This window comes from Morus notabilis, unplaced genomic scaffold, assembly GCF_000414095.1.
Source record: "Morus notabilis unplaced genomic scaffold, ASM41409v2 Scaffold812, whole genome shotgun sequence".
NCBI classification, from domain to species: domain Eukaryota; kingdom Viridiplantae; phylum Streptophyta; class Magnoliopsida; order Rosales; family Moraceae; genus Morus; species Morus notabilis.
Window position 1 is genome coordinate 150564 of NW_010361467.1, and position 16360 is coordinate 166923.

The 16360-nt window shown below is 33.9% G+C and overlaps 3 protein-coding genes across 4 annotated transcripts; 2 read left to right on the forward strand and 1 right to left on the reverse strand.

Moving 5' to 3' along the window:
• LOC21394714 (dihydrofolate synthetase) lies at positions 1–4484 on the reverse strand. Its single transcript, XM_024166567.1, has 10 exons — positions 4108–4484; positions 3519–3616; positions 3269–3419; positions 2781–2843; positions 2436–2597; positions 2068–2259; positions 1847–1946; positions 1452–1583; positions 1194–1325; positions 1–505 (listed from the first exon to the last, which is right to left on the reverse strand). Exons 1-10 carry the CDS (start codon positions 4393–4395, stop codon positions 153–155), a joined length of 1671 nt encoding a protein of 556 aa, XP_024022335.1. The 5' UTR covers positions 4396–4484; the 3' UTR covers positions 1–152.
• A 1777-nt stretch (positions 4485–6261) lies between these two features.
• On the forward strand, positions 6262–10169 carry LOC21394715. 2 transcript variants are annotated; one of them, XM_024166569.1, is made up of 4 exons: positions 6262–6490; positions 7050–7655; positions 8227–9301; positions 9638–10169. In XM_024166569.1, the coding sequence occupies exons 2-4, from the start codon at positions 7133–7135 to the stop codon at positions 9819–9821; spliced, it is 1782 nt and encodes a 593-aa protein (XP_024022337.1). In that variant the 5' UTR covers positions 6262–6490; positions 7050–7132; the 3' UTR covers positions 9822–10169. The 2 variants fall into 2 exon arrangements, with proteins under 2 accessions (XP_024022337.1, XP_024022338.1); XM_024166570.1 differs by having other exon boundaries at positions 7063–7655.
• Positions 10170–15245: 5076 nt separating this feature from the next.
• On the forward strand, positions 15246–16161 carry LOC112091871 (arabinogalactan peptide 16-like). The gene is made up of 2 exons (XM_024166571.1): positions 15246–15366; positions 15958–16161. Exons 1-2 carry the CDS (start codon positions 15246–15248, stop codon positions 16029–16031), a joined length of 195 nt encoding a protein of 64 aa, XP_024022339.1. The 3' UTR covers positions 16032–16161.
• Positions 16162–16360: the final 199 nt, after the last annotated feature.

The following is a 16360-nucleotide window of genomic DNA, read 5'->3' on the forward strand; positions in this document are numbered from 1 at the left end:
TTCCTTGTGAATGTACAATTTTTTTCCCTGGAAAAGTCAGTCTACTGGTTGATTTTCATTAAAGTTTTACAACATATGAATTAAACAAAAAGATTCTTAACAAAATTTGACTCAAAAGTTTTTGGGGCTGAGGGAAAAGGGGGGAAAAAAAATCAGCGATGAAGAGTAGATAATACAGACGATACAATATGCAACGATCCTGTAACTATAATAATGCCAGAACCATTATCCGCCTTACGTCTCAGAATCTGATCCGCAATCTTCATCGAAGATAAAACCGAGGCCTCAGCGGTCAAAATATTTTTATTTTTCAAAACACTCGTGGAGCCGTCAAATTGAGCATCAAGCAAATCCTGGTATTCTGCCATTTCGTCGTGAAGAAAAGCTTTTCCCAACTCTTTGGAAGCTTGGATCCAACAATCTTTTAGGAATGACGCTGAAGTTGTTCGAGATTTGGCCCCGGCAATGTTAGACTCAGTTAAAAGGACGGCATCTATTTGTCCACCTGAGGATAAGTGGAAATCTATTAGAATTCTCCGTAGGACTGCTTGTTAACACCGCATTTATCATCAAATTTTAGGGCCAGAATTCAATAAACATAGTGGGGAGACCATAGCCCATTTACACTGGAGGATAAAAGTTAAAACACAAACTTAGGGCATGTTTGGTACACCATATTTTATTGTATCGTATTGTATAGTATTGTATTGTATAATTTTTATACAATATATGAAATGTTGCCAAACATTGTATTATTCTTAAATAATACAATACGGAGTGCTTATACGGCGTACCAAACATTAGGGTATGTTTGATGCACTGTATTGTATTGTATTGTATCATATTGTATCGTATAGTATTGTATTGTATAAGTTTTATTCAATGTATGAAATGTTGCCAAACATTGTATTATTCTTAAATAATACAATATAAGAGAGCTTATATGGTGCACCAAACATGCTCTTAATATCTTATTCTACACTCGACACATACTGTGTCGGCAAAACTGCATTAAGGAATTGAAATTTCTACTGTAATTACCTATCAACAGTTTTTGAGATAAGTAGTATCCATATATCTTCTAAAGTATGAAATAAATATACAAGGGTTGTCTTTATTATCAAGGCTTCCACAAAGGAAAAGGCTATACATAAGCAAATAATAACAGATTATTCATCACAAAAGGAGCATACCTGAAAGGAACTCCCTTGCAAAACCAACATGATCTTTGTCACTGGCCATAGCAACCACAAGAGCCATGCGTGCCCCGGGAAATGCCATTTGTATAGTATGTAACAATGCTTTAGCAGATTCTTTGGTGTGAGCTGAAAAAATATTCCAGGAAACTGCTGTAAGAGATACTGCTATGCAATAATATTGAAGAGACGTCCAAAGGGAAACTGAAATAGTAGAGATGAATCAATCAGTAAAAAATATAAACAAGAAAGAACCTCCATCCAACATTATCATTGCTTTAGATAGTCCCAATCTTTCAGCTTCCTTGGACGTTAAGAATTGACTTCTTCCAAGCAAGCATGAATTCTCTAAACCAGCTCTAATAGATCCATCAGAAATTTGCCACCCTGAAGCATCCAGAATATCATTAGACGGTATTCCAGCTTTATCCTCTGTATGTGCAGTAGGCCACGTTTGCCACATAAAGAGAATTCATGAACCAGAGTCCTTATCTCAGCAAAACAGTATCTATACCTCACACAAACATTTCAACTAATGTACAAAAATTCGTTTTCACATTGACATATATCAGTGCAAACAAGGAAAAAGTAAACAAATAAAAAAAAATACTCAAAAAGAGGGGGGGGGGGGGGGGAATTAGCTAGCGCACCTGATTCACGAAGGCAAAGTGCTGTAGAAGTGGCAGTGACTGCATTTTGAAGCTGGTGGCTCCCAAGCATGTATAGTTTTACATCGAACAACTCAAAGGACTGAATGAATAAGAGATCATAAGTTCTTAGTAAAAGCTCCAAAAGACCAGCATAGAAAACATTGCATGATCACCATTAGTACTGTATCAAGTCAATCATACACGAAAATAAAAGTGCATACCAGTTTTAAATCTTTATCAGCTTGTATCACTATATCACAAGATTGGCAAGGTCTACCATTTAGCAAGCCAACGCCCTTGATTCTACTTCGGTTTCCAGCATCAGAAGCTGATACTACAGGTGAAGACATCAATGACGCTTTATCTCGAAGAATTTTCTCAATATGCGGGAGAAATGGCCCACCCAAAACCAACTGAAAGTTTAAATTTCTAAACAGAGTTAAGTATAAAAAAATACAAAACCCTTTTAATAAAAAGTGTACATCTTCATAATAAAACATCATACTTTGCATTAATAGTCAAGTCAACCCATTTAGTTTATGCGGATCAGATAAATCCATTAGAAATATCAAAGGTAGAACCACCTAACTGGGCGCTTGTGTTTAATAATTCCTGACTTCGCCATTGCAATGCTTTCCAGAGACCCCCCAAGGGCAGCCAAATGTTCCTCGCCTATTGTGGTAATAACTGATGTCACAAGTCCAGAGCCACAGATGACATTAGTTGCATCTCGTGCACCCCCCAGCCCCGCCTATTACATGTGGTATGAACAAGATTAGTGTTGTTAAACCTTATACATCCTTTTCTTGTACAAAATTAACACAAATAAAATTGGTCATCCACAAAAACAACACAATAAAGTATATAAGATCATTTGAAACCCACTAGTCGTAGAAGAAGAGCTGAAAGAAATCACGTGGGAAAACTGAATAACCTCAATAACTGCAATGTCAACATTCTCCTGAGCAAATAATTTGAATGCCATTGCAGTCAGAACCTACATTGAAGAGAGAAAAATTCAAAATGAAGTATCACATAGAAGATTATTTACACACCACAAATAGTTATGATACACACCCACAGTTATAAGCATTGAACAGTAAATATAATCCTTATTCCCGGCATCAACTCTAGTTGTCAGTTCAGTATGAATGTGACGAAACAAAGTTTGGAACAATAAACTTTTTTGCAGTTTCAACATTTGTGGTAAATAGATCAAATCAAAGCTATAATCAAATTAATGAAAGGATACCATCCCGGAGACAAAAAGGACACTATGGGCTTCAAACTAAACTTATTTAGGAAATAAAACCATCAATTGAACCTTAATACCTACTTTTGAGATATCTGTTAAGTTTCTCTACAATTTTTACAATTAAGAATTAGCAAATTCGAACAGAACCAGTGTTACAAAATTGACACCTCAAAATGACTAATACGCTCATTTTCAAGTTCCCTCGCCTGGTTGATAATCTTTTTACTTCGATGAAAAATATCATTTAAAGCCTTTGCTGACACTGGCTCGCCCAATCTTCCCAACGATATACGTTCTCGGATAGTCTGGATATGCGGGCTACATTGGCCAAATGAAGCGTATTTCAGAAAACCATGATAAAAGAGGGGTACAATCAGAATAAGAGCTCTACATAACATAAGGATACTGAACAAACACCTTGTATAACAACCAACTGAATACCCTTCTGCTCTTAAGATGTTGGAGATAAATGCAGCAGTTGATCCTTTTCCTTTGGTCCCAGCAATATGAATGGCCTAAAATCGCTGCTATGCTCGTCAAATCCAAATTTAGTTCAATAAATATATTTTACACATATATATATAATATATATACATATATAGAGAATATACATATATACTATAGAGAATATACATATATATATATATATATATATATATATGGAGAGTGAGCTAAAAATTTCACTCTTGTTGAACATCAATTACTCTCTTTTTCTCTTCTCACTTCAGCAAGATAAAATTTTGGCAATGTTCTTCCTTAGCTGAGGCGAATGTGAATCACGGGTTGGCTTGAATAACATAAAAATGGAAAGCTTTATCTAGTTTAACACCGAATTTTCAAGTTTTTCCTTTTATCCAAACAGGCCATTTCAAATAATTCTATTCAGAAACAAAACCAAAACACCTAAAAACCTTCGCTTTCCTTTGCCTTTTCCACTGTTTTACCACTAGCCAAACAGAAAACGAAGAAAAGGTCGAAAAAAAAAGGTTGATTCGGAATTTCGAACCTTGAATTTGGAATGAGGATTATCGAGAAGCTCCAATAAGCGTCTCATCCGACGGAGATCGAAGCCGTCGTCGGAATCAGTGCCGGCACCTTTGGGGACGCCCGATTTCTCGTAGTTCTTGAGAGAATCCATGTACTCCATGAAATCCTTAAGCTCCGGTTCCTCTGCTGAACGAGAACAGAGACCCTTAAACGAGCCTCTATAATCTGGAAACTCCATGGCATTGGCAATTGAGTGTTTTCTGTAACGGAGAACGGGATTTTGGCCGAGAAGCTTGAAAATTTTCATTTGGCGGAGAATGGACTTTTTTTTTTTTTGGCCCCTTTCTTTTGCACCCCAGAAATCGAAAGAAGAAGACGGGAAGAGAAATGGGCGGAAAGGTCCTAATTGCTAATAAGACTATAAGAGTGCGTTTAGAGTTATTGGTGTTATAATTTGAATTATAATTTATGATTTATTATAATATTTTTTTTATTAAAAAAATATATAAATTAAGAATAATTTTGAATCATAATCTTAAATTTATGAACCAAACGTCTATTAAGAATTTAAAAATTATTTTATCAAAATTAAAAAAATAAAAATTAAAGTTCCGTTCATTTCACCGATTTGAGTTTAGAATTCGAGTTTTACTACAGTAAAAAGCTCTCATAAACAGTCACATTTAATTTTTTTGCTACAGTAAAAAGCTTTCACATAAAGGCTTAGTTTGGTATTGTTTTTCTCTCATAAAATCAGCTTCTCCTTATAGCATAAGCTGATTTTAGTGTTTGGTAAATCTCCTCAAAAGTGAATTTTGAAGAATTTTTTAAGAACCTCCAGCCAAAATTAGAAACAGCTTAAAGACAACTTTAGCTTTTAGATTGTACAAGAATCAATATAGTATAATTAATGAAATTTTCATAATACTCATAATACTCCTAATGAAATTTAAAATTTACAATCTTCCTGATTTAAAATTCAGACTCATAATGTATTATAATATAATATAATAGTAATATTGTAATAAATAATATCATAATTATATTAATAACTCTAATATTATTATTTTATCATATAATATGATATTATAATTATATTATAATTATTTTAATAATATAATATTATAATTATAATGTGATATTGTAATTATTATTTTATAATATATTATATATTATATTGTATTGATATAATTATATTTATTATATTAATAAATAATAATATAATAATTAATATAATCTTATAATTCTAATATTATTATCTATTATAGTGTATTACGCCCTACATAACATATTAATTATAATCTATTTATTTAATATAATATAATAAGTATTATATATTATACTATAATTATATATATTATTATACTATAGTATAATATAATATAGTTGTGATTTTTAATTATATTATAATTGAAATATTATTATTTTTTATGTAATATTATAATATTTTTTATTATATTATAATTATATTAACCATTTTGATAATATTGTTATATTTTATATCATAATTATATAATATATTATATTATAATAATTTTTTATTATATTAAATATAATAATATATATTATATTGTAATTATATATATTATATTATAATATAATCGTAATTTTTAACTATCTATATTAATTTAATGATCTCATAATTTACTAAATGTTATTACACTGATTTTAAAATCAACACATCTATTATAATTATAGTTTACTCACGTTCACTTCGCTGATTTAAGTTTGTAATTCGAGTTGAAATGTGATTTTATGTGAGAGCTTTTTACTGTAGCAAAAAAGTTAGATGTGACTGTTTCTGAGAGCTTTTTACTGTAGCAAAACTCGAATTCTAAACTCGAATCAGCGAAATGAACAAGATCTAAACACTCAGTTGCTTTTTGTAACAATTTTTTTTTTTCAGCACAGTTAAAAGTAATTTTTTCAAAATCTATAACACTACCAAACTAAATCAAAATCACATATGAAGTCAAATTAAAAACTCGAATCAATGAACTAATTAGGCCTTAAATTGTCACCTATTAAAAGCTTGGGGACTAATGTTAATTACCTAAAAAACGAATGAAAAGAAAAAGAGTGTCGGAAAATGCTGACGTGTGCCAAAAAGTTAGAGCAAACTACAGCGATACGATGCCGTATCAAGAAAGCCAACTTCCGCTCCTCTGTTCTACTACTATAGACTGTACTTCTATTTCCAGTTCTCTCTCTCTCTCTCTCTCTCTCTCTCCCTCCGGTACCTTGGGGCTTGGGTTTCGTTTTGGTTTTCTTTGCAGAGAAAATCAATAAAACACCTAGTAAAGCTTTAAATTCCCGTCTATTTTCTGAAACTCCGGCCATTTCTTCGTCGTTCTTCGACTTGTGAGCTTGTGAACCATAAAGAAGAAAACTCAGCTTCTCTGGTAAGCTTTTTACCCCTTTTTTTTCCTCTATCTTTAATCTTTTGATCTAGTGTGGCTTTTTTTTTTTCTTTTTTCCTTTAAGAAATTTAGAGTGTATCCAAGAAAGTTCAAAGCTTTTCCATTTTTCTTTAATTTGAGTCAAAGAAAAGCTTTGACCTTTTGCAGACGAAAGCCAGAAAATTGCAATGCCAAGTTTATTTTTCGGTCGAAAGTGGAATAATTCTGAGTTAGTGTGGTCTTTTTTTCGTAGTTTTATAAATTTAGTGTGGAAGAAAGAAATAAAAAAGAAAAGGCTCGAAACTTTCCCATTCTCTTTTCTTTATTCACTGTGTAAGTTAAATTAAACCAGTCTCTGGGTTTTGAAAGACTTTGGTTTGATTGCTGATAAAAAAAATGATATATTTTTTTTTGGTTTCTTGTAACAGAAGAAAGATTACGTTGTTTGGAAATTTTTAAGTTGGTTTCTCTTTAAGGAAATATTCATTGACAAATTATACATTTGCTTAATCACTTTAGTTTTCTGATTGAATTTCTATAATGTGGACCAGCAATTTTGAAGATGTGATTTGTAGGTAGAATCGCGCAATTTCATATGCAAAAGAGGTGGGGGATTGCAGGTGTAGTGATTTGGATGAGAAGATCATGGCAACTAATGGCGATTGCGTGGTTTCGGAGTTGGATATTGAAAAGAAGGAAACTGAGTATGAAGCACTTGAGGCCAAGTTAAGGGCTGTGGAAGCTGAGAAGCTTGCTATTGAGGAACAACTAGAGGCTTTGAAGAGAGAGATTGATGAACTTAAGGAGCGCATTCATAGCGGTAAAGATGGATTCAAGACAGATTTTGGAGGAGCAAAGAGGATAGAGAGAGTTGTTGATCTGACTGGGGATGGCTTGGATGAAGATAGGACTACTGAGCTGATGCTTGTGAATACAGTTTTGGAAATTGAGAAGCAAAGGGCGGAAAGAGATGCTAAGGCTTGGGAGAATAAGTTTAAGGAATTGAGGTTGCAGATGTTAGATATGCAAAAGAATTTTGTGTCGGGCGGTGAACAGTGGCTGTTGGCTGGAATGTCAGACGGAAGCAAGGAGAAATTTGTGGATTTGGTGGACTTTGTGCCGATCCTCCGCTCTCCTGATAAATGGATTGGTGATCTGAAACCAGCAGGTGTCAAAATAAAATTCACTTACTTGTACTGCAGATATTTATAATTTGTATGCATTTCTACTTGCATATCTTGTTTACATGAAAAATAGAATTGTTGAAGTTTTATTGTCATTTTCTTTAAGCCTTAAAAGATAAAAGATAAAAGATGAATCTTGAATCAGCCTTGCCTATTCACCAAGTGAATTTTGGTAATTTCTTATCATGTGTCTTGTATGGTTTCTGAAATACAGTTGGGGGCTTCTACTCCTTTAGCAACTTGCAATCCTAAATTCCTAATTGTACCATAGTTTTCAACCCCAGTTGGCTCAATGTTGAGTCACTTGGACTTAGTGCCTTAGGTTAGATATAAGGTTCGATTCCCATTGGGTACTATCAGTTCCTTAAGGCCACGCATATGGGCCAAGGGTACGAGATTTACCTGATCCATGTAGAGGGGGCGCTTTGCATGGATCTCGTAGATTAGTTCGGGCAAAGTCTCGGACACTTAAAAAAAAATTGTACCATAGTTTTCTAAAATGCCATTATTTAGTCAGGTATAGTCTTATTGTAATCTTTTCCAAATTTGTGGCAGGTTCAGCTTCTAATTACACACCGTGTAAACGTGATGATTGGATCAAGGAAGAACCTAAAGGTGTTTGTTTAGATTCTACAGTTGAGTATACCACCAATCAGCGCGTTAGAAGACAATTGGCATTCAAGCAAGAGAAGAGTTCTTGTAAGAAGATGGCTCCATCTACCCCTGCTGCTACTAGACCTTCATCTCGCACCATTGTTGATATCGTTGACAGTGATGAAGAACCTAATAATACCCGTGTCAAATTGCCTAATGATGATGCGGGAGATGGAAAGATTGTCAGCCCATTGGAGTGTGCCTTAGAAGGGAATGTAACTAGTGAAAAGGGGATGACTAGGGAGATGAGTTTGAAGCAGACAAACTGTGACCGGAACAATGTGGAAGATATAGGTGCATGCAAAGAAAAAATTCCACCGGTTCCGACTCCAAAAAGGAAACGAGCTCAAAATATGGTCATGAGTGATACTGATAGTGACAGTGACGATAACATTCCAATTTCTAGACTCAAGAGGATGAATCTTGGGGACATAGGTCCTGTTCATAATGACTCCTATGTGAATGCTAATACTTCAGTTGACACCAAAAAAGAATCCGCAACCCGTCCAAGGAGGCGCCTGGTGCCACTAAGGAAATGCAGGGGGAAAGGTAGGTCAGAGGAAAAGCCATCAAGTGATACAACTGAAAGTAGATGTGGTCGTGGAATTTCTACTCATGTAGATTCTGAAGATGATGAGTCGGACGTGACGGGCTCAGATGATGAAGATGAAACTCTTGGTGGATTTATTGTCGACAGCTCTGATGAATCTAAAGGTGATGAGGTTTCTGGTGAAACCGATGGTAGTTCAGATGAAGAAGAAGACTTATCTAAGATTTTATCTAATTTTCAGAGGAAAAGAGAGAAAAATTCCAAGTGGGAGTTAGAGGGTGACATGCTTGCAGATTTCGGCAAGGATGATGAATTGTGCATGAAGGCTGTTTGTGCTCTTTACCGCCAGCAGACTGCTGACGAAAAGGCAAGCAAGGGATCATTGCATCACAACAACCGTGGGTTCAACAAGTTTGATGCTTTCAGGTATGGATTTTAACCTCTAATATTTGAAGAGCTAATCACCTTTGTACTCTGTTACTGTTTGATGCCACCAGTCTTATATTTCTCTCTCCCCATTTTTCTCTACGAGTTGTTTTTCTGTTATTATTACCAATTACTATTTTTTGTCCGATAGAAGTTTTCTAAACCAATGGTGTTAACTGTTGACTAATCTTTTTCAGTACAGCTTGATTAATTTTAGTACCATGCAAAATGGTTCTTATACTAATGACTTTCTGTAATCCATGAGTCAATGCATTTGGTTGGTTTCATAAAATCATTCTATTTCTCCCGACATTTAAACTTCGCCCTATGCACCAGAGGGACTTCTTTGGCCGAGTTTCTTACAGGTGGAGACCCCCAAGGTGATCTGAAAGTGTCTGTAAAGGATTTGGAGAAGTATGATTCCAAGGCCGTCGAATGGTGCAGAAATTGGGCCACCAAATACTCTAAGCAACTTTTTGCTATATACGAGAACAAAGAGGATCCACTCTTCCTTCCTTGATTTGCAGTGTAAGGTGCCATTATGAAGTGTTGGAACTTTAGAAAGAAGTGTATTTCAAAGTGGCTTTTTTTTGTGGTGGTCCTTTTCACTCTTGGTGTAAAAATTTATAGTCCCTTTTGGTTTCTAATCCGGTTTTTACATGTATTAGGATCGGCTGTAAAAAGAAAAAATTAGCTCTTGAATTGTTATGGTACAATATGCTGATAGTTGTAAGATATTTAATCCCTGTACTTGCTTCGTTAGGCTAATGCTCAGTGAAGGCTGAGTTTGTAATCATCTTCGGACGCTGTGAATTTAACTTAAGTACATGACCATTAGTCAATATTATCTGTCACAAAATCAGATTAAGCTGGGAAAATGAAATATATATTTTTCTTTTGATGTCCAGATTTCCCCTAAACTCTGTGACTCTGAGTTTGAAATTGGAGCCCTCCGGCAAACCCTATAATTTTTAAAAGACACATATCATATAAGGGCACCAGGTGGTTCGAACTCCGGACCTTATGGGAGCAAACCAAAGACTTATTCCAACCAACACCTAATGGGTTGGGGAATTGAATTGTTGCTTTGGGAAATTTTACATTTCTTCTCATTATATCTTATATAGATTGTGTGATCATGCCATTGAGTTTTAATTCGATCATCATATAGATTGCGACCATCTTTATCTAAGTTATGCCTAGACTTAGAGCCATTTTTGTAAATAGGAAAACGTGATTGGACAGAGTTTAAAATGTTTTAGCAACTTAAAACATTAAAAGAAAAAAGAAAAAAAACAACAAAGGTAGTTAACTAAAAAGTACATTGAGTGAAGCCTAAACCCTTTTCATTATGCTGCAATGTACTAGCTATAGATAGCATAATGAAAAGGGTTTAGGCTTGGATTCAGCTTGGACAGCCGCGGAGGTCTTCGACTATGTTGGTAAGCACGTCCAGGTCCTCACGGTTTCGGGAAAGAATGTTGGAGATGGATTAATGGATTATCAGTTATCGGGAGAAGAGATGAGCTCAGAACAGCAGATGTGGAGAGAAGATGAGAGGGAGATTGGTGATTTCAGAGAGGAGTCAAAGGAAATCTGGTGGAGAAAATGAAAACAAGTAAAATGAAAACGATAAAAAATTATTTTTAGAAACATGAGATAAAAAAGGAAATGAAAATGGGAGTTCTTAATTTTGTTTTTGAGAAAATGGGTCACCAAACGTAATCTTCACAATGTTTTCGTTTTTGCTCTTTTGAAAACGTGAAACGTTTTCAAAAACGGAAACAAACATACTCTGTAAGTTCTTACTTGTCCTAATAATCAATCAATTGAAAGAATTGGAAAACGTGTGGGTATGGTAAACCTTGAGAATGTAATAAATACAGCATCATCAAGACTTTTGAGTGACATGTGGCATTTTTCAAAGACCATTTAGAATCAAACTCACAAAAGATTTGGCAATATAGAAGTGCAGTTAGGGAAAGGCCAAAATATAGAGGACACTTCCATTATAATAACTTACCTGAGGGATTGGATGATGTATTAAAACGTTATTTTCATGACGTGAATGTTATTTTTCGGCTAAACATGTGCAAAGGTAGTTCACCAAGACAATCGAAATTACAGCCTAATAATAGGAAGCAGACAAAAGCTTTGGAAGTTTGGGAATTAGAAATTGTGGTTTGGAGACTTTTCTCAACTGCTCCAGCATACTTAAAACACACAAAATTACACTAATCTCCTTCCGGTTTAGTGAAAGGATCATATCTTGTTGTAGAAGAAGCCAAAGGGCATTTCTAGAATTAAAATTGTAGCCTGCTGGTTTAGCCAGACAATTTTCTTAGGAATCGAATCCTTGTGCCTTTGAAAAAGGAAACGTTTTTGTCTAGAATCCACCTATTTTCTTTTTTACTCTTCTTCTTTATAAGGCCTCAAAGAGAGACTATAATCTGTATGTGTGTGAGGGAGAGAAGAAAGAGAGAAGCATAAATGGAGTCCTTTACGAGTGCTGAAGGGAATGATAAGCAAAGGAAAGAGGCAACTGCGTTCTTCCAAATGCCATTGCACTATCCAAAGTACTCGAAATCGGAGTACGAGACGATGCCAGAGTGGAAGGTCGATCGGCTTCTCTCGGAATACGGCCTCCCGGCCATGGGAAGTGTTGAGCAGAAGAGGAAGTTTGCCATGGGAGCTTTTCTTTGGCCTCACTCCACCTCCTCCACCACCATCTATTTAGTTGCAAGCGGCTTATAAAGTTTTGTGAGATGCAATAATGGGTTCGTTTAGTTCGCTGATTCAAGTTTTTAATTTGAGTTGAGATATGATTTTATGTGAGAGCTTTTAATTGTAACAAAAAAGTTAGATATGATTGTTTGTGAGAGCTTTTTACTGTAACAAAACTCAAATTCTAAACTTAAATCAGCGAAATGAACAGGACCTACACTCACCTCTTGTGCCATGGGAGCAGAAGGGTTTCTTTTGCAACGAAACTCAGAAAAAAATTTAAACTCGAGTTACAATTTTATTCAAGTTCATATTCTTTTGTAAAATTTGAGTTTGAACTCGAGTTTGAGGCTAAACTCGAGTTTAAATTTCTCCTTTAACTCGAGTTTATAAACTCGAACTCAAGTTAATGAATATTATTTTTTCTATTCTTAAAAATATCATACTTTTTTCGTTTTAATTCTGATTGAGATGATTTTTTTTGCTATGCATTCACAACGAAAAGACAAATAAAACCTCACCCATATACCCTATTAAATTTTTCATCACCATTGAGTTTTTATTAAAATACTATCTAAATACAAATTTAAGTTTTGACTCACCCAAACACAAACTCAAATATATTCTCAATTCAAATCATAACTCAAATGTGCACCTCCAAACACAAACTTAAGTTATAACTTCAACTCAATTTATAACTCAAAATCATCATTCAAATCACCTTAACTCAAAAATAAAAAAGAACAAGTCCTATATATCTATGATGAATCATGATTGAGATATTTGAGAGTATGAGCTTTTATGCCATTGTGATCTATGGTGCATAAATATACATATATACATGTTATTTTATTTTTTATTTTTTTTATTTTTTAAAAAAGTTTACTTTAGACGGCCACAGAGCTTTTATTTTTGTTTTAAAAAAAAATAACTAAAAGCTGTAATTTTTTAGTAAGTGTCCACTTTTAAAATAGTTTATTGGGTCAAAATTTCTTAATAAGCAATAAAGTGTTAGAATTAAATTTACAACACTAATGAAATTATGATACAAATTTCAATGTTTATTGAGAAGTGTCTTCTTTAGAAACATCATTCTGTGGCTTTGGGGTCTGTTTAATTCGTTTGATTCGAATTTTTAATTTGAGTTGAGATATGACTTTGTATGAGAGCTTTTCACTGTAATAAAAAAGTTAAATTTGACTATTTCTGAGAATTTTTTACTGTAACAAAAAAGTTAAATTCTAAATTTAAATCCGCGAAATGAAGGGCCTTTTAAAAACTCGAAACATTCTTGATAGATCATCAAACTATTTCTAGAAACAGTTTTTGGATCTAATAAGCCGAAAGCATCGAAGCAGTACTGAACAAGGCCTAACACCAAATGTCATCAAGTCCTCTTGAAGAAAACCAACATTGACAAGTACGACACTTGTTTTTTTTTTTTTTTTTGGGTGCGCTAAAGGAAAGGAATGACGTGCTGCTTTTGTAGAAAAACGACATTTGTAAAATGACGGTGTTGTTTCGTTTCGAGAAGAAGAATAATCAACAGCAAACGTAGTTTTCCTCAACATAAAACAAGATGTCGTTTACGGCTCTGGTCAAGAACGACGGTGTGTGACATCGTTCGTATCCTTATAACGAAACGTCTAGTCGGCTTTCAAAACAATGTCGTTCTGCTTAAAAACAATGAACGCCATGTCCTTTCTTTAAAAAACGACATTTTAAGATGACATGTACTTTTTTTTTCCCCAGAAAAACAGGAATAAATGGAAAACTACAAGATCGTTTAAGTTTTACTCCCATGTTTTTAAAATTGTCATCGTAGACATAACTAAATCTCGTTTAAGAATGCCCTATTCGTTTTACCTTTCGAGAAAACAAGAATCATTGATAAACAACATATGTTGTTTCCTTGTAGGTAAAAGTTAAGGGTGCGTTTGAAATTTATTCTAAAATGATTTTGTATTTTATATAAAAATGAAAATAAAAACGTTTTCAATCGCAGACATAAATTATTTTTAAAAATGAGTTTGGTAGTTTTTTTAAGAGATTGTTTTCAGTATAAAAAAATCAATTAATGTCTCTCTCTCTATTCAAGAGAGGAGAAAACATAAATATAAAATGAAAAACGACTAAAAGTCGTTTTTCATTTCTCTCCCATTTTATACTAAACCAAAAAATCGTTTTTATTTCTATTTTTTATCTTTAATTGTGCCAAATGCCGTTTTTCTTCTGTTTTGATTTTTTTTCTTAAAAACGTGAAAAATAAAAACAAAAACAACTCTAAACACAGCCTAAATGTCGTTTCCTCCCTCCGAGAACGACAGTAATGTATACGACATAGCCCATTTTCAATATTTTTAGTTTATATATAGAATTATTTTGAAAGAAATCAGATCAAGAAATTTTTTTTTCCTCAACTATCTGATTAGTGATCCGTTTATTTCTATAGATGTAAATGCCTCAATAGAAAACTACTTGTAGCCTCCTCTCCCAAGTCATTACAACCTTGCATCGCTTTTGAAGAGGCTCACTAAACAATCCAAAATAGATAGTTATAGGGAATAAAACAGAATGTCACCCTTCCATTATTATCATACTAGTCATTATTACTTTTAACGATAATAATTAAAAATAGAAGAATCCCTGCTGGCAACAAGTGGGTGTATATACATACATACATACATATATATACATATATATATATATATATACGTATATAATGCATGTCAATATGCCATACACTCTGTCTCTCGTCCTATTACAGCTCTGACTTAATTTAGAAAGAACAAAACACAGAGCTAGCTTAAAATTAAGAGCCAACAAAAAAATAAAAATTAAAAAGACATTATCAGAATAGATAATGGGCACCAAAAAAGGAAAAAAAAATAAAAAATTTTTGGAAGGTCAAAAATATTTCACATGGGTATGTGGGTCCCCTTAAGATGCGGGTGGACACAATATTTTTGCATGGGATCAAAATGGCCTTTATCTCGACACTATAAAATGCCTTCCCTTCCCCAAACCCTATTCCACCACCCTTGAATAATATAATTTTGTCTGTAGCTCGTCGTGTTTTTGGCTTCATTTTCTTTGTGTGTCTCTCTCTCTCTCTTATCCCAAAGAGAGAGATTTCTTATATTTGAAGAACAAAGGAGAGAGGGAGGGAGGGAGAGAATTGAAGTAAAAAAAAAAAAAAAAAAAAAAAAAGGGGTTAATAATGGCGTTTACAAATGCCTCGTTTGGACTAGCATTTGCAATCGTTGCCGTCATGTACGCCGTCGTTTTGCCCCCCACTCGTGCAGATTTCCCCGCCCCGGCTCCGGCTCCCACGAACGATGGTTAGCTCTCTCTCTCTCTCTCTCTCGCCCCTTTAACGTATCCTTCGTTGGTTTCTGTTTGTTTCCCGAGAAATGTTAAACCCGTTTAATTACATTGTTTATTCATGGTTAGTAAATAGTTTCATGAATGACGAAAATTGTGAATTGGCTTGCTTTTAGACTTTTTAGGCTATTGAGTAAATCTTCAACAACGATAATCTGAATATTGGCTTTGGATTCCATTTTTCATTCCTCAAAATGAATAAAATAATAGAAATAAAAGACTATAATATCAACCTGGCATGAAAAGAGAACAACTTTTGTTTCTTTGTTACGAACTTTTTCAAGTGACGGATATAATATTAGAACTAAGAATAATGGATGTGTTTAGGGGGGGTAAAAAAAACACGTTTACGCACAATAAATTTATCTTTTTAAATGACACCTCATTTAAAAGCAAGAACAAGCATATGTGTTTACGTGTATAGTTTAACAATAATTTCACATCTAACTCCACCATAAGGTGTAGAGTTTAATCGCTCGATCTTATCGGCGCTAAAAGAAATATACGTTAAATCTTGACTTGATTTTTGTTTAATTTGTGTTTTGCAGGCACGGCGATAGACCAAGGGATAGCGTACATCCTAATGCTTTTGGCATTGGTGCTCACATATCTCATTCATTGAACCAACTTCCGATTTGTCACCTTATGTGGGAAAGAAGCATAACATAAACAAATTAGAAACGTTCAATGTTCTGATGATGTGTATTTGGGGTGTGTGGTCTATCTTTTCATTTTGGAAGGAATGACTTATTGTAGAGATTTTGTTTTTTTTTAACAGTTTCTCAATTGTTTATTTTGTTTTTCCATTTGTTTAATCTCTTTATTTCCAAGTTCCATATTTTTCTAAAGTCTTGACAAAGTTCCACACTTCCCATATTCTTACCCAGTATCGGTGCAAATTGAAATAAGAAAGGAACAAAGGGAGAAACAAAACAACAAAGACAAAAAAGA

Coding starts and splice junctions, on each gene's coding strand:
- LOC112091871 (XM_024166571.1), top strand. CDS start 15,246: ATGGCGTTTACAAATGCCTCGTTTGGACTAGCATTTGCAATCGTTGCC. Junction 15,367..15,957: donor TCCGGCTCCCACGAACGATG/GTTAGCTCTCTC, acceptor TGTGTTTTGCAG/GCACGGCGATAGACCAAGGG.
- LOC21394714 (XM_024166567.1), bottom strand. CDS start 4,395: ATGAAAATTTTCAAGCTTCTCGGCCAAAATCCCGTTCTCCGTTACAGA. Junction 3,617..4,107: donor ATCCTCATTCCAAATTCAAG/GTTCGAAATTCC, acceptor CAGCGATTTTAG/GCCATTCATATTGCTGGGAC. Junction 2,844..3,268: donor AGCGTATTAGTCATTTTGAG/GTGTCAATTTTG, acceptor TCTTCAATGTAG/GTTCTGACTGCAATGGCATT.
- LOC21394715 (XM_024166569.1), top strand. CDS start 7,133: ATGGCAACTAATGGCGATTGCGTGGTTTCGGAGTTGGATATTGAAAAG. Junction 7,656..8,226: donor TGGTGATCTGAAACCAGCAG/GTGTCAAAATAA, acceptor AATTTGTGGCAG/GTTCAGCTTCTAATTACACA. Junction 9,302..9,637: donor AACAAGTTTGATGCTTTCAG/GTATGGATTTTA, acceptor CCTATGCACCAG/AGGGACTTCTTTGGCCGAGT.